General features: G+C 40.4%; 1 protein-coding gene across 3 annotated transcripts in view; it reads left to right on the top strand.

Moving 5' to 3' along the window:
* RYR3 (ryanodine receptor 3) overlaps positions 1–26,219 on the top strand; it is a 477,864-nt gene that overhangs the window by 233,604 nt on the left and 218,041 nt on the right. For all 3 annotated transcript variants that reach the window (XM_067558027.1, XM_067558029.1, XM_067558028.1), the window contains 6 exons: positions 3,311–3,397; positions 5,327–5,553; positions 8,796–9,597; positions 10,151–10,351; positions 11,309–11,411; positions 17,905–18,042. In XM_067558027.1, coding sequence (XP_067414128.1) covers positions 3,311–3,397; positions 5,327–5,553; positions 8,796–9,597; positions 10,151–10,351; positions 11,309–11,411; positions 17,905–18,042 — 1,558 coding nt within the window. The remainder of the gene's footprint in view (positions 1–3,310; positions 3,398–5,326; positions 5,554–8,795; positions 9,598–10,150; positions 10,352–11,308; positions 11,412–17,904; positions 18,043–26,219) is intronic.

Raw genomic sequence — 26,219 nt, 5'->3', positions numbered from 1 at the left:
GAATGGACCTGAATGTTTATTTCTCAACCCTTAGAGGGGTAGGCTTGTTTGGAAGCTTGCAATACTGTTGCCTTCTGCTCTCTGTATAACTTAAAGGACTTCTTTTTCCAATGTTACCAATTTGTCAATCATTTTTCTGGTCAACACCCCAAAATCATTTAAAAAGTATTAAAATACCTATTTTTTATTATTTAATTTAACAACATTCAATCTAAACTATTAAAGGAATTAAAGGCACAAGTTGAGTAAGAGGCTTTCTTTAGGCACTAAAAGAAAGGTTAGCATTATTTGACTGAGGAGTATGACTTGATTGACGCATCATCTCTAATCATTTTTCTGTTTTGTGTATATTTTGTTACCTTCTTTTTTATTATTTTGGGCTGTTCACACTGATGCAATACAAGTTTGGATTCCGGGTTTTAATAAGTTGTAAATGCAGCAAAATAGCTAATAGGCAAGCTAAATAAATGGAGGTGGATGTTTGATAGTCAGCCAAGGGACTAGGCACTGAATAGAGATTCTCACATAGAAATAAGCCACATATAATTGTATGATGTTTATATAAGAATGAGAACAATTGAAAACATTTTATTTTTCCCTGCATTAGAAAAGGTTATTTATTGGACAGGCTACTTTGTGTGTGTTACACTAACATTTGCCGGATGGTGCTTGTGACAATGTTGCCCTCTAGTGGATTTAGCCTACATAAGACAAATGTTTTATGCAGATGATTTTGTAAGGAGAGCTGGTATTAACCTCTATATGTAGGCACCTAACATTTTCTATTATAAAAGATTCTTTTAACCCTTTTTTGAAACCCTCTAACACCACCATTGTTTGAAGCATACCTTTGAAATTTGGAAGGGAAAAAGCTCTGCCATTTTCTTGTCCCATTATTTTTTATTTAATTTTTTCAGATTTGGCTGGGTTATAAGGTGTTGAAAATCACCATAACCCATTTCTGGCTTTCATTGTTATTGCTCAATTTTGTCAGCATGCTACAATCCTTGAATACCCTAAGACCTGGTTATATACACTGCACTGGGAATTCCCTGAAACAGAGACAGCTCATCTGGCCCTTGCTTCCTTCCACCTCCTCCCACCCCAGCAATTCCCAAAAGCTAACAATTGGCCCCAACAGCTAATCCTTTCTTCTGGGGGGGTGCCTCGTGGGGCCTGAACTACAGTCATGAATTTGTTACACCATAGCTTAGCCTACTTCTTTGCTAAAAATTTACCAACGTTCCTACCACTGATTGGCTCTGCCAGGTTTACCAGGATTGTAAGCTATAATATAGAGATGGTTTTCTACCTGTCTCAGCTATTTTCAGCACCATGTGAATCAGATTTGCTTGTGGTATGTTTAGGTGCTGAAAATGGTTGCCAGAGCCAGAGAGCATTCTCCATTAGAGTTTCTACTACAGCAGAGCTCAAGCGTTTTAGCGATCTATTTTAAAAATATATATATTAAAAACAAAACAAAAAAAATTGGGTAGACAAAAACATATGTATTAACTAAAACTATTATGAACTTTTTAGATTATATTTAAATTAAATACTGTGTGTTGCTTTCTTTGAAAACTGTTGCAGTATGATCCCTTATTTTAAGGCCAATTTTAGATCAATGTAACAGATGCTGAATAAAGACAAGGAATTTATTGTTCTCATAAGAACAATTAGCTCTTTTATTTTTTGCAGCATTCCTTGTTTGATAGATGCAAGGATAGTTCATTTAGATGTTTTTTTTATTTTGCAAAGTAGTCCCAGGGAAATGTGGTGATAACATTGGTTATTATTATTCCTGATGTGGCAGCTTTCAGAAGGATCTTCTATTATGTGCAAGCCATTAAAACCTAGGTTGTTTGTATTAAATTTAAAACAGAACATCATGAAAGGAATTCTCTCCTTTTTCAAGTCTTCTTTCCCCAGAAAACACTTTTGAATGTATTGAGTGGTTTTCAGACTTTTTTTAAATGAAATTGACAAAAATTGGTCTACTAAAAAATAGAACACAGCACTTCCTGTAAAGGTGTAATGTATTTTATATGAGAATATTTAGATAATAAAGAGTTAAGAATCTGCAGATGAATAATGTTCCAATAACTTATAAATTGTTTATTTTAAATTGTTTAATTTTTTACTCTAATTTTCAAAATAATAATAAAAAGAACTGTGTTTGGCCTTTGTCTTTCTTAAACACTTTTAGATTAAAATCATAAAATATAAATGAGATATTTTTCAGTCAGCTCATCTTCCACCTCATCTGGGCAAGCGACTGATATTTTAACCAGATGCCTGGACAAAGACTGCAAGATAATTGTTATTCTAATCTTGTAACCATTCAATTTTTCAATTTTCTCAAGTGGAGCAGAAGAGCAATATTTGTATTCTGGATCTTCATTCACAAAGGCCTGGTGACCGAAATAATGAGGAAAACGTTGCACCTTACTGTTGCTCTAGACCTATTTATTATATACTGTTACAAAATTTAGTAAACTTTTGCTATATTTAATATAACAAGGAAATGAAAAATAATATATATATTTAATATATTTGAGAGATATTTATAATTATTTGTCATACCAATGTCAAATCATAGAGAAGAGAAATGGGATCTTAAATATAGATTTATGACGGCAGTTTATTTTAGTCAAGCCTAGTAACGATGTCCTGACCTTCACACACAATTAGAAAATAAAAAGTAAATTATTATAGCTAAAAAAAGAGAGAGTATCTATCTATCTAGTCAGCCTGTCAATTAGGCAGTTGCAAAGAGTTTTTCCATTTGTAATCAATTTTGCTCTTTTTTCTAATAAAAAAGCTTACATTCAAATAATTTTACCTAATTTTGATTTCAAAGCCCCTTTCCAGATTGAGAACCCAGATGATAATATATATTTCTTTTTTCTTCATCTTGGTTTGTAATAAACTATAGCTCAAGCACAAGAGGTTACTATAGAATAACTGACATTATGCATGACTTTATAGTACCCACAATACATATAGACCCCGATTCTGCAAGCACTTATCTACATGCTTAACCTTAAGTTCATCAATGGTCCCCTTGACTTTGATGGGGTCATTCACATGCTTAATATTAAGCATGTGCATAAATGTTTGAAAGATTGGCATCATATACTGTACAATGCAATATAGGGCACACTATAGTTTGGCTTCTGATGGGCACTTTCATGTCTTTTGTACAGTCATTTAATAAACATGTAGAAGTTGCACTACAATGAATATATTGACATAAACTGTTAAGTGACTTTTGATGCCTTTTTAATTGTGATAAGTCTATTTTTTCCAGGTTGAACCAACCACAAAACTATTTCCAGCAGTTTTTATACAACCTACGAGCACAAATTTGGTTCAGTTTGAGCTTGGGAAATTAAAGGTATTTGTAATTGTTTTCTATCAATTAATGTTGTTGTTTTAAAACTGGTAGCTCTCACATAAAAGCCTGGTGGTCTCACTTCATTTTGGACAATTTTAATATTAGAGTGCTGTAGTGAGATCTTGTACTGTTAAAACTTACTTACTTTTACAAAACACATAAATTTACTATTATACAAGGGCAAATTATAGTAATCAAAACAGGCCGGTGACAAATTGGAGAAATTGGTAGAAATTATAGTAAAGAACAGAATGCTCAGACACACAGATAAACACAATTGGTTGGGGGAAGAGTCAACACGCCTTTTGTAAAGGGAATTAATGTCTCACAAGTCTTTTAGAATTCTTTGAGAGAATCAACAAGCACATGGATAAGGGTGATCCAATAGGTATAGTGTTCTTGGACTTCGGAAAGTCTTTGATGAGGTCCCTCACCAAAGGCTGTTAAGGAAATTAAGTAGCCATGAGATAATGAGGGAAGGTCCTCTGATGAATCAGTAGCTGGTTGAAAGACAGGAAACAAACGGCTGGAATAATTGGTCAGTTTTCACAGTGGAGAGAGGTGAACAGCAGGGTCCCCCAAGGATCTATACTGAGATCTGTGCTGTTTAATATATTCATTAATGATCTGGAAAATGGGATGAACAGTGAAGTGACAAAGTTTGTAAGCAATACAAAATTATTGAAGCTAGTTAAGTCCAAAGCAGGAGTTAGAGTGATCTAACAAAAGTGGGTGACTGGACAACATAATGGCAGATGAAATTCAACATTAATAAATGCAAACTAAAGTATACTGGAAAAAATAATCCCAACCATACATATACAACAATGGATTCTAAATTAGCTGTTACTACCCAAGAAAGAGATCTTGGAGTCACTGCAGTCTCTGAAATCTTCTGCTCAATGTGCAGCAGCAGTAAAAAAAAGCTAACAGTATGTTAGGAACTATTAGGAAAATGATAGAAAATTAGACAGAAAATATCATTATGCCAGTTTATAAATCCATTCAAAAACATCTTGAATACTGTGTCCAGTTCTGGTTGCACCACCTGAAAAAGGAACAGGAAAAGGTTCAGAGAAGGGCAACAAAGATGATCAAAGGTACAGAATAGCTTCCGTGTGAGGAGAGACTAAAAAGATTAGGGCTGCTTGGTTTAGAAAAGAGACAACTAAGGGGAGATATAATAGAGATCTATAAAATCATGAATGGTATGGAAAAAGTGAAGCTAGAAGTGTTATTTATCTTTTCCCACAATACAAAAAAATCAGGAGTCACATGATTAAATTAATAGGCAACCGGTTTAATATAAACAAGAGGAAGTACTTTTTCACACAAAACACAGCTAACCTGTGGAACTCCTTGCTAGGGAATGATCTGATGGCCAAAAATATAACTGGGTTCAAAAAAGAACTGGATTAGTTCATGGAGGATAGATCCATCAATGGCTTTTAGCTAAGATGATCAGGGATGCAACCCCAAGCTCATGGCTACCCTAAACCTCTGTCTACTAGAAGTCAGGAAGGGAAGATCAGTAGATCACTCCATAATTGCCTTGTTCTGTTCATGCCCCTTAAGTTCTGGAACACACCACTGTCATAGACAGGATATTGAGCAAGGTGAACCATGGTTCTTATGTTCTAAAACTAAGCTACATTGGTCAAAATAAATGAAGTACATTTGTGATAGCATAAACTTGACATCTTTAAAGTTGTTTGTTTGCTTATTTGCAAATTTGTAAATTTCTGTAAAACTCAGTGGGAGTTTCCCAGTGACTAGTGAAAAATAGCTACTGTTATACATAAGCCACATGTTTACGAGGGAAAGAGTGTGTGTATTTTAAACTATTATACATGGTGATATTTGTGCCATAAAATGTTGGTAAACAAGTTACAATATTTTCTTTTTAATTTTCCAATGTATTTACTGCAGAACACGATGCCTTTATCAGCAGCAATCTTTAAAAGTGAAGAGAAAAATCCTATTCCTCAGTGCCCCCCACGCCTTGATGTGCAAACAATTACGCCTGTGCTCTGGAGCAGAATGCCTAACAGCTTCCTGAAGGTGGAGACTGAGCGTATCAGTGAACGCCATGGTTGGCTAGTGCAGTGTCTGGAGCCACTGCAAATGATGGCACTTCATATTCCAGAGGAAAACAGGTACATTTGGAGAGAACCACAATGGCTTTCCTGTGAGGGAAATGTAGGGGCAGCTGATTCAGGTTCCTCTTTCAGAGGAGTGTCCTCTAGGCCTTGGGGTGTTCTCTAGGTCTCTAGTACAGTCAGACTGTACTATGAATTACTTTGATAATCATTTAGAATTTCTGATCTCCTTTACTGTAACATCCAGTATATATGTAATTTAAATAGATATTACAAACCAAATCATTTTGATGCCATACTATTGGTAAGATAAAATCTTTCATAGAGATTAGGAGAATATGTGATTTTGTTTTGTTACAACATACAGATAGACTTTTAAAATACTTTGGATTGAATCTTCACCCAGTTCAAAACACAAATGTAAATTACATGCAAATACTGTGATTCTGATTCTTTGTGTTGTTTTAAAATTATTTATTATTTTCCATATAATCTACTTTAATTTTACAGTTATTACACTATATAGAATCATAGAGTTGGAAGGGACCTCAGGAGGTCATCTAGTCCAACCCCCTGCTCAAAGCAGGACTAACCTCAGCTATATCATCCCAGCCAGGGCTTTGTCAAGCCTCATCTTAAAAACCTCTAAAGATGGAGATTCCACCACCTCCCTAGGTAACCCATTCCAGTGCTTCACCACTCTCCTAGTGAAAAACTTTTTCCTAATGTCCAACCTAGACCTCCCCCTGCAACTTGAAACCATTGCTCCTTGTTCTGTCATCTGCCACCACTGAGAACAGCCTAGCTCCATCCTCCCTGGAACCCCCTTTCAGGTAGTTAAAGGCTGCTATCAAATCCCCCCTCATTCTTCTCTTCTGTAGACTGAACAAGCCTAGTTCCTTCAGCCTCTCCTCATAAGTCTTGTGCTCCAGCCCCCTAATCATTTTTGTTGCCTTCCGCTGTACTCTCTCCAACTTGTCTACATCCTTTTTGTAGTGGGGGGCCCAAAACTGGACACAATACTCCAAATGCGGCATTACCAATGCCGAATAGAGGGGAATGATCACTTCCTGTGATCTGCTGGCAATGCTCCTACTAATGCAGCCCAATATGCCATTAGCCTTCTTGACAACCAGGGCACACTGCTGACTCATATCCAGCTTCTTATCCACTGTTACCCCCAGGTCCTTTTCTGCAGAACTGCTGCTAGTTCGTCGGTCCCCAGTCTGTAGCTGTGCATGGGATTCTTCCGTCCTAAGTGCAGAACTCTGCACTTGTCCTTGTTGAACCTCATCAGATTTCTTTTGGCCCAGTCCTCCAGTTTGTTTAGGTCCTTCTGTATCCTATCCCTATCTTCCAGGGTATCTACCACTCCCCCCAGCTTAGTGTCATCTGCAAACTTGCTGAAGGTGCAATCTACCCCATCCTCCAGGTCATTGATAAAGATGTTGAACAAAACCATCCCCAGGGCCGACCCCTGGGGCACTCCGCTTGTGACCGGCTGCCAGCTATACATGATTTTTCCAGGGATTGAGGTGAGGCTGACCGATCTGTAGTTTCCCGGATCCTCTTTCCTCCCTTTCTTGAAGATGGGCACTATATTTGCTTTTTTCCAGTCATCAGGGACCTCCCCCAATTGCCACAAGCTTTCAAAGATAATAGCCAATGGTTCTGAAATCACAGCAGCCAACTCCCTCAGCACCCTTGGGTGCATTGCATCCGGCCCCATGGACTTGTGTATGTCAAATCCTTCTAAATAGTCTTGGACCTGTTCCTTTAGCACTGCGGGATGTTCACCTCCTTCCCATTCTGTGCCGCCCAGTGCAGCAGTCTGGGAGCTGACCTTGTCTGTGAAGACAGAGGCAAAAAAGGCATTGAATACCTCCACTTTCTCCACATCCTCTGTCACTAGGTTGCCTCCCCCATTCTGTAAGGGGCCCACACTTTCCCTAATCTTCCTCTTGTTGGTAACATACCTGTTGAAACCCTTCTTGTTCCCCTTCATGTCCCTTGCTAGCTGCAACTCTAATTGTGCTTTGGCCTTCCTCATTTCATTCCTGCACGTTCGAGCAGTATTTTTATAATCCTCCCTAGTCATCTGACCAAGCTTCCACTTCTTGTAAGCTTCTTTTTTGTGTTTAAGTTCGCCAAAGACTTCTTTGTTAAGCCAAGCTAGAGGCCTACCATATTTGCTATTCTTTCTGCACATCGGGATGTTTTTTTCCTGTGCCCTCAATAAGGTTTCTTTAAAATACAGCCAGCTCTCTTGGATTCCTTTCCCCCTCATATTAGCCTCCCAAGGGATCCTGCCCATCAGCTCCCTGAGGGAGTCAAAGTCTGCTTTTTTGAAGTCCATGGTCCATATCCTGCTGTTCTCCTTTCTTCCTTTTGTCAGGATCCTGAACTCAACCATCTCATGATCACTGCTGCCTAGGTTGCCACCCACTTCTACTTCCTCTACTAAATCTTCCCTGTTTGTGAGCAGCAGATCAAGAGAAGCACAGCCCCTAGTTGGCTGCTCCAGCACTTGCACCAGGAAGTTGTCCGCAACACTTTCCAAAAACTTCCTGGATTGATAGTCTTGATTAAAATAGTATTTTAGAAAGCTAAACTCTCTCTAAATTGTACTGAATGTCAATTTTATCTGCAGAATTACAGTAATGTAGTTTTGTCTATTTTATTAGATATTCCGATATGCATAACTTGTTCCCGTTATAAAGATATCAGACAACAAAAGTGAAAAGATATCATGGAAGGAAGCCTGTGCAAAAATGCAGTTTTTTAACCGTATTTCCTTTGCAGCCTGATTTCATAATTCTGCTTTTGGAGGTCATTTTCAGTGAAAGTTGGTTCAAGAAAAAGAGCTAAACATAGTGTACTTTATCAAAAAATACTACAATATTCTTCAGGAAGGCTCCAAAAACACTGCATCTTATAATGGTATTACGGAAGTGTTTTGGACCGTTAAAGTAAAATATTACCTTTTGAAAATTAATCTTATTAATATGTAACTTACTTGCAATATCCCTTTTATTTCAATATTTGTCTTCTCCTTACTAAGGATTTCTGATTGTCATCATGACTATTAAATTGTCACTTGCTGATCTGGTGTTGTGCCCATAGTGACTATTAGGTACTAAAGTCAATATTTGTGGTCTAAAGCAGACCTGATCAAAATCTTGTCCTTTAACGCATTATACTGTTATTCCTATTTTTCCCCAGTATGTTTGTGTATGTATTTAATGAAATAAAGCTAATTTATTATGATCACTGTTATGTTTCTTTGTACTGCGTAACAGGTGTGTTGATATCTTGGAGCTATGTGAACAAGAGGATTTGATGCAATTCCACTACCACACTTTAAAACTCTATAGCTCAGTTTGTGCACTGGGTAATAACAGAGTTGCTTATGCACTTTGTAGCCACGTGGACCTATCTCAGTTATTTTACGCAATAGATAATCAATATTTACCTGGACTCTTACGCTCTGGATTTTATGATCTACTCATCAGTATTCATTTGGAATATGCCAAGGAAGCCAAGCTTATGATGAACAATGAATTTATCATTCCAATTACAGATGAAACTAGAAAAATCAAATTATTTCCTGATGAATTAAAAAAACATGGGTTACCAGGAGTTGGGCATAGCACTTGTTTGAAACCAGGTTTTAAATTCTCTACTCCTTGTTTCATTGCGGCCAGTGAAGAACATCAGAAGCCCAGTCCAGAGATACCACTTGAGATACTCAAAACCAAGGCCATAAGCATGCTGACAGAGGCAGTACACTGTAGTGGTGTTCATATCCGAGACCCTGTTGGAGGGAAAGTTGAATTCCAGTTTGTTCCTGTCCTTAAACTTATAGGAACTTTGCTTGCAATGGGGGTTTTTGATGACAATGATGTGAAACAGATTTTACTCCTTATTGATCCCAATGTGTTTGGCGAGCACAAGGAAGAAACAGAAGAGAAAACAGAGAAGGAGGAAGTTACACAGATTGAAGAAAAAGCTGTGGAAGCTGGGGAAGAGGCATTAAAGGAAACTAAACCTCCAGTAAAAGGCTTACTGCAAACAAGATTACCTGAATCTGTTAAACTCCAGGTAACCATTTTAAAGTATATGCATATCTAATGTAATATGGATGAAACAAGGATAGGGTATGTTGTCTAGTGTTTGCAGCCAGTAACCTGGGATTCAAGACTCCCAGGTTCTAGTCCTGGCTCCATGATTGACTTGCAGTGTGACTTTGAGTAAATCACTTAATCTATTTGTGTTTCTGCTTCTCTGTAGGCAAAATGGGTCTAATGTTCATATGCAGGGTATTTCACATGCATGTTATGGAAGAGAAGAAACACTTATAAAGCACTTTAACTGCATTGAATGAAAGGCAGTGTATAAATACAAAATGATGTGTTAGATCATAATAATAAAATACCTGTATATATTTATTATCCACTCTACTCGTTAAAAACTAGAATTAGTGAAAAAATAAGTAATTTTATTATTCTCATTTTTATTGCCTGACAAATAGAAGAACCTATCACACTCATGTGCAGTGTCAATTGTTATTCGTATTGTTATTCTTTCATTTTAGAGTTTATGGTTTAGATTCTCAATTAAGATATTTAATTCTCCTCTATTTTTCCCATGCTAGATGTGTGAGCTACTCAATTATTTCTGTGACTGTGAGCTGCGACACAGGGTAGAAGCTATTGTATCATTTGCAGACAATTATGTGTCAAAGCTGCAATATAATCAGAAATATAGGTACAATGAACTCATGCAAGCCTTAAACATGTCTGCTGCTTTGACTGCCAAGAAGACGAGGGAATTTCGCTCTCCCCCTCAAGAACAGGTAAAATAAAGGACAGGATTTGTTTTCAAGTGATAAGTGAGGAGAGGAAGAGGTAGAACTGTCTAACACCTAAACTTGAATTTTGATCATGGGGGAGATGAAACATTATATGAAATAGTTTGTTAGGCTGCCACAAGATGTTACATGCCAAAGTTTTCAAACTTGAGTTCCAGAATTTAGGATCCTAAATCCGTTCTTAAAGTTTGCCTAATTTTTAAAGGTGCTGAAGTTAATGGGAACCTAAAGGCAGTCAACATCTTTGAAAATTGGGCCGTTTTTATGTAAGTGACTAAATATGGATCTAAGAACTTAATTTTCACACATAGGTTTGAAAACATTGACCTGAAACTCCTGAATGCAGCTCTGTGAAGATACCAGTTTTTGCTTTACTAGTACAGTTGGTATTTATGAAAATGGACTTATCTTGTAACCAACTGACATTTCCGTCTCTAAAAATTGCTCCTCAGTTTTGAGGGGGGAAAAATCAAGGAGAGGATTTGTTGGAAACCTGTGAAACACCAAAGTAAATTAATTTACCTGTTGTTTGCTTCATAATATCTGTGTGTATTGCATTAAAAATGCATGCAAAAGGTAACAGGCATCAGATTTGTTATGGAACCTACGTTTTTGAGAGTTTGGTTTTCCAGTTGTTCTTATGTTGGGCTTTGGGAATATTTGTTTACTTTTTCAAGACAAATGATTAATGTCTTTTCTAAAAGATCTGTTTAATGTTGGGAATGTATGTATCTTTTATTATGAATCAGAATTAAAATCCTTAAGCCATATTGCTTTAATATTGCAATAAGGGCATATTTACTTTTGCCAAATGCATGTGTTAGTCTGGTTCTTTTGAGAACCAAGTGTAAATAGTGACAATAAAGTATGTCTGTATTACTGTACTCTATGAAGATCCACTCTGTAGTCCTAAATGTTTGGGTTTATTTTTGTCCTTAAAAGATTAATATGTTGCTAAATTTTCAACTGAGAGAGGATTGTCCCTGTCCAGAGGAGATTCGGGAAGAGCTATATGAGTTTCATGATGATCTTCTAATTCACTGTGGTGAGAGGCAAATTACTTTTTTCATTGATTGAACATTATAGGTTTTAGTTCTGATTTTTTTCATGGCAAGCAAGATATTGATGATATAAATTACTTCATTTTTAGTTGTGTTATGTATCTGATAACTGTTCCTAGAGTTCCTAAGTCCCAAAAATATCTAAAGTGTGTGCCATGGTTTATTTCCATTATAATGTTTCAGCTGAATTGAACATTTTTATTATTTTTATTATGTATTATTTAAATTTTCAGCCCTACCTAACATTGATGTTAGAAGAAGGAGGAGATGATGATGATTAATTAAATTTAAATAACAAAAAAATCACCCAGGAAAAAAGTTCTGGGCATTTCTTATAAATTAATTAGACTTACAGTTGTAAATGAAGACTGACCTGGTAAACATAATAATATGTTACACTGGGGGAGGGATGGGGAGAGGAAACCTGCTTTTTTTGTTTTGTTTTGCTTCATGGAAGTGGAAGTCAAATCCTATTGAGGAAAACAGAAAGGAGCATAAACTCTGGCAAGTGAAGTGTAAAAATATAATTAGTAATGCCACAAAAGAATTTGAAGAACAGCTAGGCAAAGACTCAAAATGTAATAGCAAAGAAAATGTTCAGTACATCAGAAGCATGAAACCTGCGAAACAAACAGTGGGGCCATTAGACGATTGAGATCCTAAAAGAGCACTCAAAGAAGATACGGCTATTGCGGAGAAACTAAATGAATCCTTTGCATTGGTCTTCAGGGCTGAGGATGTGAGGGAGATTCCCAAACCTTAGCCATTCTTTTTAGATGACAAATCTGAAGAACTGTCCCAGATTGTGGTGTCATTAGAGGAGGTTTTGGAACAAATTGATAAATTAAACAGTAATAAGTCACCAAGACCAGATGGTATCCATCCAAGAGTTCTGAAGGAACTCAAATGTGAAATTGCAGAATTACTAACTGTGGTGTGTAACCTATCATTTAAATCATCTTCTGTATGAGATGACTGGAGGATAGCTAACTTGATGCCAATTTTAAAAAAGGCACCAGATATGATCCTGGTAATTACAGGCCGGTAACTCTAACTTCAGTACCAAACAAATTGGTTGAAACTATAGTAAAGAACAGAATTATAGGACACATAGATGAATACGATTTGTTGGGGAAGAGACGACATGATTTTTGTAAAAGGAAATCATGCCTCACCAATCTACTAGAATTCTTTGAGGGGGTCAACAATCATGTGGACAGGGGTGATCCAGTGGATATAGTGTACTTAGATTTTTCAGAAAGCCTTTGACAAGGTCCCTCACCAAAGGCTCTTAAGCAAAGTAAGCGGTCATGAGATAAGAAGGAAGGCCGTCTCCTAGATCAATAACTGGTTAAAAGACAGAAAACAAAGGGTAAGAATAAAAGGTCAGTTTTCAGAATGGAAATAGGTAAATAAATAGTGATGTCCTGCAGGGGTCTGTACTGGGACCAATACCGTTCAACATATTCATAAATGATCTGGAAAAAGGGGTAAACAGTGAGGTGGCAAAACTTACAGATGATACAAAACTTCTCAAGATAGTTAAGTCCAAAGCAGACTGCAGAGAGTTATAAAGGGATCTCACAAAACTGGGTGACTGGGCAACAAAATGGCAGATAAAATTCAATGTTGATAAATGCAAAGTAATGCATATTGGAAAACAGAATCCCAACTATACATGTAAAATGATGGGGTCTAAGTTAGCTGTTACCACTCAAGAAAGAGATCTTGGACCATTGTGGATAATTCTCTGAAAACATCCACTCAATGTGCAGCAGCAGTCAAAAAAGCTAACAGAATGTTGGGAATCATTAGGAAAGGGATAGATAATAAGACAGAAACTATCATATTTCCTATTTATAAATCCATGGTACACCCACACCTTGAATATTGCATGCAGATCTGGTCACCCCATCTCAAAAAAGAAGTATTGGAACTGGAAAAGGTACAAAAAAGGGCAACTAAAGTGATTAGGGTTATGGAAAAGCTTCCATATGAGGAGAGATTAATAAGACTGGGACTTTTTAGCTTGGAAAAGAGACGACTAAGGAGGGATATGATAGAGGTCTATAAAATGACTGGTGTGGAGAAAGTAAAAAAGAAAGTGTTATTTACTCCTTCTCATAACACAAGAACAAGAGGTCACCAAATGAAATTAATAGGCAGCAGGTTTAAAATGAACAAAAGGAAGTATTTTTTCACACAATGCAACCTGTGGAACATCTTTCCAGAAGATGTTGTGAAAGCCAAGACAATAATGGGGTTCAAAAAGGATCTAGATAAATTCATGGAGGATAAGTCTATCAATGGCTATTTGCCAGATGGTCAGGGATTGCTGTTTTCCAGAAGCTGGGAATGGGCGATGGGTTGGATCACTTGATGATTACCTGTTCTGTTCATTCCCTCTGAAGCACCTGGCATTGCCTACTGTCCGAATTAGGAATTAGGAAATGCCAGGATTAAAGTTGCCTGTGCGACCTTAATTTGGCCCCCTTGTCTGTAGGCGTTATGACATATTCTTTAGTTACATGAGCATATACTATTGTTTCCACAGGACTCTTGTTTTAGTGCTCCAGGGCACAGAATGGAGCTGCCCTCAGGATGAACCAGGGTTATGTAGTGAAGATTCTGTTTCACTTGTTGGGCACCTGCTTCATTTATTGCATAAATTGCATTGTGGGTACTGGGAAGCAGTTGGCCTAAGCCTGCCCATATGTAAAGTCCCTCCCACTTAACACCGGGGGAGGGACCAGTGGACCTGTGCCACAACTGAATGGTGGGGACAACAAATGAGAAAACAGGGATGGGAATGAAGGTCATAAGGCAAAAATCAGGGAACCAGAAGGGGACACTGAGCAGAGAACCTCTGATAGCACCCACTGCTCCTCAAAGGCTTCCGAGGAGGCTGTGGACACTACCCAGAGGAACTCTGTTTGGAGCCATGATCGAACAAGGGATTGGAAGTAGGCCGTACAGTTGCAGAGCATCCCACCTCTAGCTTCCTCCTTCTGGTATGCTGGCCATATTGGCCAGGGCCAGGAGCAGGTTGATGAGGTGGACTTGGGGGCCACAGATGAGGTGTGCAAAAATCAGGAGGTGCAGGGAGAAGTGCAGCCAGAACCTCTGTAAGAGGAAGACTTAAAAGAGGGGCTGCAACCTGATGCACCCTGTGCAGGGTCTTACTCTCACTGCAAAAGGACAAGCGTGGGGGGAGTTCATGAACCATGCCAGGTACACAACTGTGCTCATGACTTCAGGGAGAAGCCACCAGCTGATATCCCTAGCGGGCCAAGGGATCATGCTTGCCATCACCAGGTGGCAGCAGGTCCTGCCATATGGTGTCAAGGTAGGACATAAGGGTGAGGAAGCGAAAAGTATGAAGCACAAGCGCATACAAATGTTTACCTGGTTGTGGTTCAGGGGCCGACTGGCTGGATGTCATTCAGCCAACTTAGGTTGCATGTCAGGGGTGACCTGGGAGGCTCACAGGGCAGGGGCCTGAAGTCAAGTTCTGGAGGGTCAGGGTCATGGGTGGGATGCCCTATCCCACAGGACCTGCTTGAGGAAGAAAAGAGATGTAGGACCCCAGGCTGCCCTCACCTCCTGGAGCACATGACAGGGGACCTACGGGTTGGACAACCCCATGAGCTAGCTGAACACCATGGGGTCCACCCCGTCCTCCGATCATAGTCCAGGAGGTTTCCAGTTCTGGTGGAACAAGCCAGGAACAACTTCCAGCACGCCAAAAGGGACTCCACCACCTGCATACTAAGAGTATGTCTACACTGCAATTAAACACCCATGGCTGGACCTTGCCAGCTGATTCAGGCTTGCAAATCTTGGGCTTAACTTCAGTATAGATGTTTGGGCTCAGGCTGGAGCCTGAGCTCTGAGACCCTCTCCACTTGCAGAGTCTTGGGGCTCAGGCTGGAACCTGAATCTGAATGTCTACATGGCTATTAAACAGCCTTGCAAACCCGAGCCCCACCAGCCTGACTCAGCTGTCATGGGCCAGCCACAGGTTTTTGAATGTAGTGCTGACATACCCTAAGGTATGGATTGTATAGCAGAGGTTCTGCTAGGGGGTTGGAAGGGGTGTAATGAATGAGGCAGGGGATTGCAGGAAGAGAAGGGATGTACTTGTGGTTAAATCAGTTGAATTATTTCCTGGAGAAGTGGATTCTGCCTCCGCTATAGAGTTTATGTGTGATGCTAGGCAAATCATTTATACCAAACTTTTCACAAGTGATAGTCATTTGTGTTCCTGATTTTCTGGGTGCCTGATTAGGGATCCTGGGATCTGATTTACAAAAGTGCTCACCATTCACATATGCAACTGAAGTCAGAGGGAGCTGGGCTTTGAACATATTAAGTGGTATAAAATGCTAAGTACTCAGAATGATAAGTGGAAAAAATAATATGTGATCATGTAATTGAGGAAAGTATCATAATGCATATGCAGAAGTGAGTTGAATTAAGGTTACACAGGCAACATTAATTCTGGCATTTCCTAACTTTTGAGTGCTTGTCTCTGCAACTTTAACAGTGTTTTTTAAATGTAGCTGTTTGTGTATAATTTCCTAGGTTTTTAAAAAAGCAAACTGAAAAAAACAGACATTCCATTATGTGGTAAGTGGTTGACACCTACAAGTTTCATCCGCAGAGCTGGAACCTTAAGAATTGCAGCTACACAGAACTCTGCCATTTGAGCGAATGGGGTAACAGATAAAGTAGTAGGTTGCCATCCTCTATGTGGATCAACATTAGAGTGGGATGGGACACTGGCAGTGAGTTTCAGAGATCTGCTGGCAGCAGCAGAATGGCGAGACTCAGGAATCTTGGGTTTCATTCCAGGATCTGGAGGGGAGTATGTTCTAAAGAGCACAGACCCTGCTGCCCATTTCCCCCAGATTGGACCCCTTCTGCACCACATACCGTCCAATTTATCCTTTCCCCAGTCCTGTCTTTTCTCCCATTCTCATCTCCTTGTTCCAGTCCCACTCTCTTTGCCTACCCAGTCCCAATTCCCACTCCGCAGGCTGCTCATACTAGCCACAGTCTCCTAACCAAGCAATTCTAGTTTCCACCTCCAGGTTCTCTCTCTTAGTCCCTCTCTCACACTCCCCACATCCGGTCCCAATCTTCTTGCCCAGCCAATCCTAGTTACTTTCTCCCAGCTTCTCGACCACTCTGTCTTCTCCTCCATTGACTCCAAGTCCTAATCTCTGTACTCAGGCTTCTCATACAATTCAGTCTCCCCTCCTGACTTTTTGCTGCAGTCTCCTCCCCATCTCCTTGTCTCTTTGCACAGCCAGTCCAAGTTCTCCCACAACACCTCAGCTCCCCATATGATCTCAGTGTCCTCCACTTCCCTCCAGACAACTGACCTCTACTTTCTACTCTCTATGTCCCTCACCATCTCTCAGTCCCATTCCCCTCCCCTGCCCCCTGGATTCCAGTCTCAGCTTTCCCTCCCTCCAGATTGCAACTTTCTTGCCCAGCCAGTCCCAGTTTCTGTCCTCACTTTTTGATCCCACTCTTACCAGATTCCTTGTTCTAATCTACTTCTTTCCCTCACCCTGGTCTGGATTCTGTCCCCTCTGTATTTGAATCAGACTGCTTCCTCCTCCACACTGCCTGGGTGCCAGTTGGAGAGAGAGGCTCCCTGTTCTCCATTCCGGTGCCTGGCCCCACCCCAGCCTGAAACAACTGGTAGCATCAGTGATAGGGAAAAACCATTTTTACCCCTGTATCCCTGGGTTGGAGGGAACATATTGGTTGCTTGTTGGGGAAGATGCATGCACAGTCCTGTCACACACAGGAGCTATAAGGGAATGAAGCATCTCTGTAAGGATAGTTCAGCCACAGTCTGCTCAGCGTTAGGCACTGTGAGGATATGTCTACAGAGCAACTAGGCACCCTGTGTGAGCCGGCTCAGGCTGTGGGACTGTTTCATTGCTGTGTAGACTTCCAGGACTGAGCTTGAGCCTGAGCTCTGGGATCCTCCCACCTTGCAGGGTCCTTTAACAAGGAATGAACTCAGCCAGCCAATAAATCAAAGCCTTAAATCAACAACCCCTTTAAACCATCCCATCCACTGGAACACGCTATTAAACTCCCCCTAAAACCTAGCCAAATCATATAGGACTTTTGTGTTGTAATGAATTGAAGTAGAATCTTCCTAAAACAATACCTGGGCTGTTATACTAGGGAGAACAACTACCGATGTTCATAAGGAGTATTGTATATCTGGTTATTTGTAATATATATAATGTAACTGAAGTACATTTTCTGTTTTGAGGGGTACTACTATAGCTAACACCCTAGAAATCTGCTGATATCCATAATTTTTTTTTCTATATTAAATTTGCTGGTTAAAAGCTATCAGTACACGTGGAATTTTTTTAAGTATGTATTTTGAACAATTTTATCTTGAAAATACATAGTTTGTTTCTAATTAGTTTTACTACGTGTTAGGTATTCCACTAGAAGAAGAGGAGGAGATGGAGGAAGACACCTCCTGGACTGGCAGACTTCGTTCACTGATATACAAAATCAAAGGCCCACCAAAAGCAGAAAAAAAAGAGCCTACAGAGGTGGAGGAAAAGTCTCCCAGTAAGTTTTTTAAAGTGGTACCTCTAGTACTGCATATTTTTCTTACTCTGCAGGAGTTTCACTGTAACATTTTTTCTCATAAAAGTTTGTGTGAATAGAAGACGTTTTTTATACAGGAGACTGAAGACGGGAGTTGTATGTTTAAGTAGTTTTCAGACAGTTAAAAAAGCATCTGGGTTCCACACCATGATTAAATGAATTTTTATGAGAGATGGATTTGAAACTGTGGAAGAATTCAGATCCAGAGTTGAAATTTGTGGATGCATACTTGTGAAATGGGTCAAAGCAAAACAAAAACTCAGATTGTGGAAAATCCAGATCTAGACTTGAACTTTTCACTTTGTACCCATATCTGCTTCTGATTTCTTCTGAAACTTACACATTTTCCACTTTATGCCTTACCTACATTTAACTTTTTGACAGTGCCTACTCCAAAGGCTGTATGTTTGCCATTGCCATGATTTGTGTGACAAAATGATGACTTTAAGTTTTTTTCAGGAGAACCCCACACTTATCTCTTTTCCCCTGTCTATCTTTCACTAAGCAAAACTTTTCCATGAAATTTTACACATTTGCGGTTTGATTCTATGCTGTATTTTAAAAAGGTGCAGCCTAGAACTTGTAGGCCAGGTGAAGAGGGAGGCTAAGGTAGCTTTGAGTCACCTTTGTGCAGTCCTTATCTAAGTTGCTCAAGGGTCCACAGCATCATTTAGACAGCACTTGAAACTGTCTAAGGCTGTCTGCTCTAGAGACCTTACAGCGGCACAGCTGTACCATATAACTGCTCTATACTGATGGGACAGAGCTCTCCCATCGGCATAATTAAATCACCCCTGATGAGTGGCAGTAGCTATGCTGGTGAGAGAGCAACTCCTGCTGACATAGCACTGTCTACACTCGTGCTTCTGTTGGTAAAACTTATATCGGTCAGGGGGGTGTTTTTTCACACCCCTGGACGATGAAAGTTTTGTTGACAAAAGTGCTAATGTAGACGTAGCCTAACTTTCAGCCATCTCCTCAGGCTGCTTTATGGACTATGATCCTACCTGGAATTTTCATATCATTGTGCACTGTAACCCTGTCCCTGACACCTAGAGTTTGAACCAGGGTTTTAAGGGCCCCTTTATAACATTCCAGCCCTTTACATGAGCCATTGCTTTTATATTATTAAATGACAGGTATATAAATTTTTATAATGGAAAATAAACTCTCTTATAATTCAGATATTGTCCCATGGCTTTTCTTTTTCTTTTCCAATTTATTGAAATTGTGACTTTTTTATTTTTGACCTTAACTTTCTCATTTTTTGTCTCAGAAAGCAACCAGCACCACTTAAACCTAATCATGTTTCCATTGTTCTTACATTTCATTCCATCTACAATTATTAGTGCTAAAATAAGCAGTTGTTTTTTCAGTACAAAAGTAAAAATAGCTTTTTTGATCTAGCAAAGTAGGGGATAAGAAAAGAACCACGGAGAGAACATTAGGAACGTTTCACTATTTGAATGGACTTAGCAGGGGTGGAATATCTTGAATAAATAAGTGTTTCCACTCAGACCCCATTTTTGTGACAATTACTAATAGTTCCATTGAAGTCAGTGAATTATTCATGTGAGTGCTAGACATGATTTTATGTTTTACTGTTTGAAAAATTTCTACTTGTTTGTCTGAAACACCAACTATTCATCAGATACAATTATATGTGTTCATGTGGATAGAAAGCTGGCTAGATCATTTGGCTTAATGGGTAGTGACCAACTGCTCAATGTCTAGTTGGCAGCCAGTAACAAGCAGAGTGTCCCTTCTTCATTAATGATCTGGAAGATCGGGTGGATTGCACCCTGATCAAGTTAGCAGATGATACTAAGCTGGGGGGGAGTGGTAGATACGCTGGACCTTAGGGAAAGGATACAAATTGGAGGATTGGGCAAAAAAAATCTGATGAAGCTCAACAAGGAAAAGTGAAGAGTCCTTCAGTTAGGACGGAAGAATCCCATGCACTGCTACAGACTGGGGACTGACTGGCTAGGCAGCAGTTCTGCAGAAAAGGATCTGGGGGTTACAATGGACAAGAATCTGGATATTAGTCAAAAGTGTGCCCTTATTGCCAAGAAGGCTAACGGCATATTGGGGTGCATTAGTAGGAGCATTGCCAGTAGATCGAGGGAAGTGATTTTTCTCCTCTATTCAGCACTGGTGAGGCCACACTTGGAGTATTTTGTCCTGTTTTGGTCCCTCTTCTCCCTCCCACTATAGAAAGGATGTGGACAAATTGGAGAGAGTCCAGAGAAGGGCAACAAAATGATTAGGGGGCTGGAGCACATGATTTATGAGGAGAGGCTGAGGGAGCTAGGCTTGTTTAGGCTGCAGAAAAGAAGAATGAGGGGGGATTTGATAGCAGCTTTTAACTACCTGAAGCGGGAGGTTCCAAGGAAGATGGAGTGATAGTAGATGACAGAACTAGGAGCCATGGTCTCAAGTTGCAGTGGGGGAGCTCTAGGTTGGATATTAGGTAAAAAGGTTTTACCAGGAGGGTTGTGAAGCACTGGAATGGGTTACCTATGGAGGTGGTGGAATCTCAATCCTTAGAGGTTTTTAAGGTGTGACTTGACAAAGCCCTGGCTGGGATGATTGAGTTGGGGTTGGTCCTGCTTTGAGCAGGGGGTTGGACTAGATGACCTCCTGAGGTCCCTTCCAACCCTAATCTTCTATGATTCTATGATAATATATATATTTTCCTCTATTGAAACCAGGGTAATAAATTTCTTGAAAGACCTTTACATGGTGTTTGGAACTACTGAAATAGGAACCCTATTATCTAGGCATTTTATATCAGTTTTGCACTTCAGTACAAATTCTGTGTATATATCTTTGGCCTGAGGTGAAAGAATTTTCCAGTGTTTAATAGAATAGTATTTCATCTGCACTATGCTCCCATCAATCTTTAGCACTTGACTTCAAAATCAGGGACCAGAGTAAATTATTATCTAGTTATGATCAGTCTGTTTGAAACTTTACTCTTTAGTTCATCAATCTTGTCACCCTTTTTATTGACCTTTTATCTTATTCAAAATATACATGAGCGAAAGAACTGACATACTTTACCAGCAAAATTGTTTAACTCTCATTTCGTACAGCAGAGTTTTGTAGGCACATCACAAAGGAGAATAAGTGGGATGTGTCCCTATAACTTTGCAGTGTTGAGTTAAGCTCTGAAATATTCTTCTTATAAAGGTGTGTGTAAGTATTAACACAAGTATTTGAAAGGTGCACAGAGAGAAGTGGCAACGTAATCCACTGAAAAAGCAACAGTCCCAAACACTGGAGGAATACCATACACCATAAATATCAGTCCCCGACGCCCAGCAACATGCATGATGGAACAAGGGGCTGTGGAGTTACAGGCATAAGGTAGAGAATTTTTTGAGGAAGACAACCTCTACTGTTTTGTTACTGTTTTTTAAATTAGTTGTTAGGAGCTGAGAAAGAAATAGTGGAGATCACTGAAAAGTACAACAGTTTGTAAGATTGTGCAGGATATCAAAATAATTTTACTACATGCTGTAGTTCTGATGAACATTTTTATAGTAATAGTGCCTAGAGGTCAACCAGGTTGGGATCCTTTTTTGCTAGAGGTAAGATATAATATGTGGATCAAACAAACAAATGGGTCAGGGTGAGGAGGAAGGGAATTGAAGTATCAAAAATAATAGAATGTGCCCAATTCTTAGCTAGTCAGGAGCAGTAATCCTAACTTTGCTCTTGCTAAGCCATTAGCCATTGACAGTTTGTATGCTTCATGGAGGAGGTCAATTTTGAGGAGGAACTAAATGGAGCATAAGGTGGTGCCTTTATGGATTTTGACTGGTACTTTTTTGCACACGTAAATGGCAACATGGGAGAAAGAACAAAAGTGCTTGTCAGAGAAACGGAGATTCAGGCAATCAAGCTGGCATCATTGGTGAAGTGAAGGTAGGAGCCAAACTTGTGATAAAATAATTGTAACCCTTCTGCCAGTCAGAGTTGGCAGCAATAAGAGCCACGTTCAATATGCAGGGGTTTCTTTTAGCAATGCAACTCAAAACCAGCTCGAGACCCCACCTAGTAACCTGGGACAATTCCACATCACCCATTGGGCACCTCTAAAGGCAATACTTCCCCTGTCATAAGCAGAGAGACTGAATGTAGAAAAAAGACTTTTTTTAAAAAAAAGGGGAAAAGCAACGTGGCATTAACTTGGGAAAACACCGCAAGCAGGGTTCACAAATATAAAACCATGAGCAAAACACCCACACCCAGAGTACGTTGGGCATACTGATTGTCACCCCACTGGCCACTTGCTGGCTGCCTGCTGCCCTGTCGACTGTCCTGCCAGCAGCCTGCTGTGCTACCGGCCTCCTTACCAACTGCTCTGCTGGCTGCTCTGCTGGCTGTTCGCTCTGCTGCCGCCTGTGACCTCTGCAGGTCAGTTTCTTGAGGTTCCTCCTACCTCTCTCTAAGGCCTGGTCTACACTAGAGAGTTCTGTCGACAAAAGTCACCTTTTGTCGACAAAGCAATCAGTGTACAGGCTGCAATAACCCTTTTGTAGTTTTGTCGACAAAATAAAACCACCTAGATGAGAGGCATAGAGCCTTTTTTGGCAACGTTTTTGTGAAAAAAACAGGCATGTAGACACTGCCCTTAGGTTATATCACTGAAAATAGCCTCCTGCTTAGTGCCGCTCTGGTGAGCAGTTTGAGCTCAGCTGCCCTGTAGGCATCTGCCTCCTCCCCTCCTCTTTGAAAGCTCCAGGAAGTTTTCAAATTCACTCACCAAGGAGAGCTCACTCCACAGTGCAGCAAACAGCAGTCCTGTCCTGCCTGCCCTAAACTGCAGGGGAGGGGTGTAACTCCTGATGTGCCATGCAGAGCTAAGGAGGGACATGGGGGCTGTGTCCCTCTCCCCGCCCCTGCAGGTGTACCAGACCTGTCTCTGCTGAAGGGACTGGGGGAATGGGGGTTGCCAGCTATGAGCTGTCTTTGTAGCAGCTTCTGCCTTGGGATTGGTTGCTTCCAGCTGCTGCTGTCTGAACTTAAAGAGACAGGACGAGTGCAGACACACTCCCTGTCCTCCAACACATGCTGTCTGTCTGTCTTTCTGTGCGTGCGTGTGTGTGTGTGTGTGTGTGTGTCCGTCCTCTCTCTCTCTCTCTCTCTCACACACACACACCCACCCACACTCACTCACTCATTCAGTCACTCTCCCCCCCCCTTCCCCTGCTTCTGTGGGCTTGTGTTTATGCTCAGCAGTGTCAGCTTGGCTAACAGCAGTTTAAAAGCAGCTATCAAATTAGTAGGATGCCTATGGAATGATGGGACTCAAAAACCTTCATCATGTGATGCTGTGCCTGTCCCAAACCCTTCCCAAAGCACCCTGCATGCAGTTGCACAGTGGGATAGCTACCCACAGTGCACTGCTCATTTTGTTGACAAATGAGCTGATAATGTGAATGCAGTCCACTGACAGAAGGAGATAGTGAAGACACGCAACAATGATTTAATTATAGCAATGGCTATATGCCGGCAAAACTTTTGTCAACAAAACTTTCTAGTGTAGACAAGGCCTTAGTAATTTTCAGCTGTCAGTGGTTTTTAGCTCTTAATGGGAGAACATCATTGTTGATGCAGGCTGGGCAGGAATGCTGTCCCACAGCAAATGATTTCAACTCCAGTGATCACTTAACAAAACAAAAGGACTCCTAATGGAGCCTTAATTAGCTCTATCTTTGAACACTGGGCAGGGGCAGTTTAAACCATGTCTAGGGCTCTTTAGCAAAGCCCACACCTCCCAGCAACGACACTGCACTTTTTAGCATTTGTCACTTTTACTTAAAAACATGTAAAAAAACACATGTAAATGTTAGATTCACATTTTCCTCTCAAGTTTCCAGCTTGCAGGAAAGAGACCCAATTTCTTTTCACCTTTTTGTTGGGAGCTATGGATTTGACTTATCGAACAATGTTGGATTTGCTTAGCAAGATCTATATGGTTATTAGCCACAGGCTGAAAGTGATTTAGGGTGCAGTTCATGCAGCAGATAAGAAGTTTTAATGCTTTAGGTTGGGATATTAAAGGCTTACTAAACTTTAAGATTTTGAATAAGTATTGATGGACATATACCATATTTACATATACCAATGACCTTAAGGCACTTATAACTGAAAACTTAGACAGTATTCCCCCATTGAGATATCAGGGGAACGTTAAAAAAAATTGGAGAGAGGGAAAATTTGGACATATATTTGCAATATATGAAGAAGAAAGAGACTACTGACATAACACACTGTAGAGAGAGTTAAAATTCTGTCTAGTTCATTAGTTCTGGACAGCTTTAAATATATCTTCAGATTAGTCTTGAATATGGGAACAGATCTGTGAAAATCAGGGCTGTTCTGTGACTCTGGAAACAGATGTTACTGTATGTGTTGAATTCTTGTCCCAGTGAGGATCTAAACTAAACTGCTATATTTGTGCACAAGAGGGCTTTTGCATAGTGGCAACTCCTTCTCTCTCCACAAGCAAACAGCAAGGTAGGACCTTTCCAAATGAGTGAATAAACTAGCATGTTATGCTGCATAACATTTCATAGGGCACATGGGCCTGGATTTTAAGGATATGTTTCAGATCCAGCTGGTTAACATGTATTCCAGAATCAGCAACAAGAACGTACGGATTCACCAAGGGAAAGTCATGCCTGACTAACCTGATTGTTTTCTATGATGAGGTGACTGGCTCTGTGGATGTAGGGAAGGCGGTGGATGTGATATACCTTGACTTTAGCAAAGCTTTTGATACTGTCTCTCACAGTATTCTTATCAGCAAGTTAAAGAAGTATGGGTTGGATGAATGGACTATAAAATGGATAGAGAGCTGGCTAGAACATAGGGCTCAACGAGTAGTGATCAATGGCTCCATGTCTAGCTGGCAACCAGTCACAAGCGGAGTGCCCCAGGGGTCGGTCCTGGGGCCAGTTTTGTTCAACATCTTCATTAATCATCTGGAAGATGGGTTAGATTGCACCCTCAGCAAGTTTGCGGATGACACTAAGCTGTGGGTATGGTAGATACCCTGGAAGGTAGGGATAGGATACAGAAGGACCTAAACAAACTGGAGGATTGGGCCAAAAGAAATCTAATGAGGTTCAACAAAGAAAAGTGCAGAATCCTCCACTTAGGAAGGAAGAATCCCATGCACAGCTACAGACTGGGGACCGACGAGCTAGGCAGCAGTTCTGCAGAAAAGGATCTGGGGGTAACAGTGGATAAAAAGCTGGATATGAGTCAGCAGTGTGCCCTGGTTGCCAAGAAGGCTAATAGCATATTGGGCTGCATTAGGAGGAGCATTGCCAGCAGATCACGGGAAGTGATTATTCCCCTCTATTCGGCATTGGTAAGGCCGCATTTGGAGTATTGTGTCCAGTTTTGGGCCCCCCACTACAAAAAGGATGTAGACAAGTTGGAGAGAGTCCAGCGGAGGGCAACAAAAATGATTAGGGGGCTGGAACATAGGACTTATGTGGAGAGGCTAAGGAAACTGGGCTTGTTTAGTCTGCAAAAGAGAAGAATGAGGGGGGATTTGATAGCAGCCTTTAACTACCTGAAAGGGGGTTCCAGGGAGGATGGGGCTAGGCTGTTCTCGGTGGTGGCAGATGACAGAACAAGGAGCAACAGTCTCAAGTTGCAGTTGGGGAGGTCTAGGTTGGACATTAGGAAAAAGTTTTTCACTAGGAGGATGGTGAAGCACTGGAATGGGTTACCTAGGGAGGTGGTGGAATCTCCATCTTTAGAGGTTTTTAAGCTGAGGCTTGACAAAGCCCTGGCTGGGATGATATAGCTGAGGTTAGTCCTGCTTTGAGGAGGGGGTTGGACTAGATGATTCCTGAGGTCCCTTCCAACTCTAATATTCTATGATTCTATATTCCTGTCAAAGGAGAAGTGAAGTGCTACCCAGTATATGTCATTGCCGCCACCTCCCAGGCTGCTGTTTGACGTGAGAGTGCCTATTCTTCCTGATGAAAAATGTGGTGAGCTCTACTCAGGTAGTCTTCATGGTTCAAGGAAGACAGGAGAAAGAGCCATTTGACACTTATGGTTTACGCTGCTTTCAGAGCTGTGATAGCAGCTCGTGTTGGCATACC

This window comes from Emydura macquarii, unplaced genomic scaffold (genome assembly GCF_026122565.2).
Source record: "Emydura macquarii macquarii isolate MOO-44397 ecotype Brisbane River unplaced genomic scaffold, CSIRO-AGI_Emac_v2 contig_1876, whole genome shotgun sequence".
Lineage (NCBI taxonomy): Eukaryota > Metazoa > Chordata > Testudines > Chelidae > Emydura > Emydura macquarii.
This window is presented reverse-complemented; position numbering and strand designations above follow the sequence as displayed.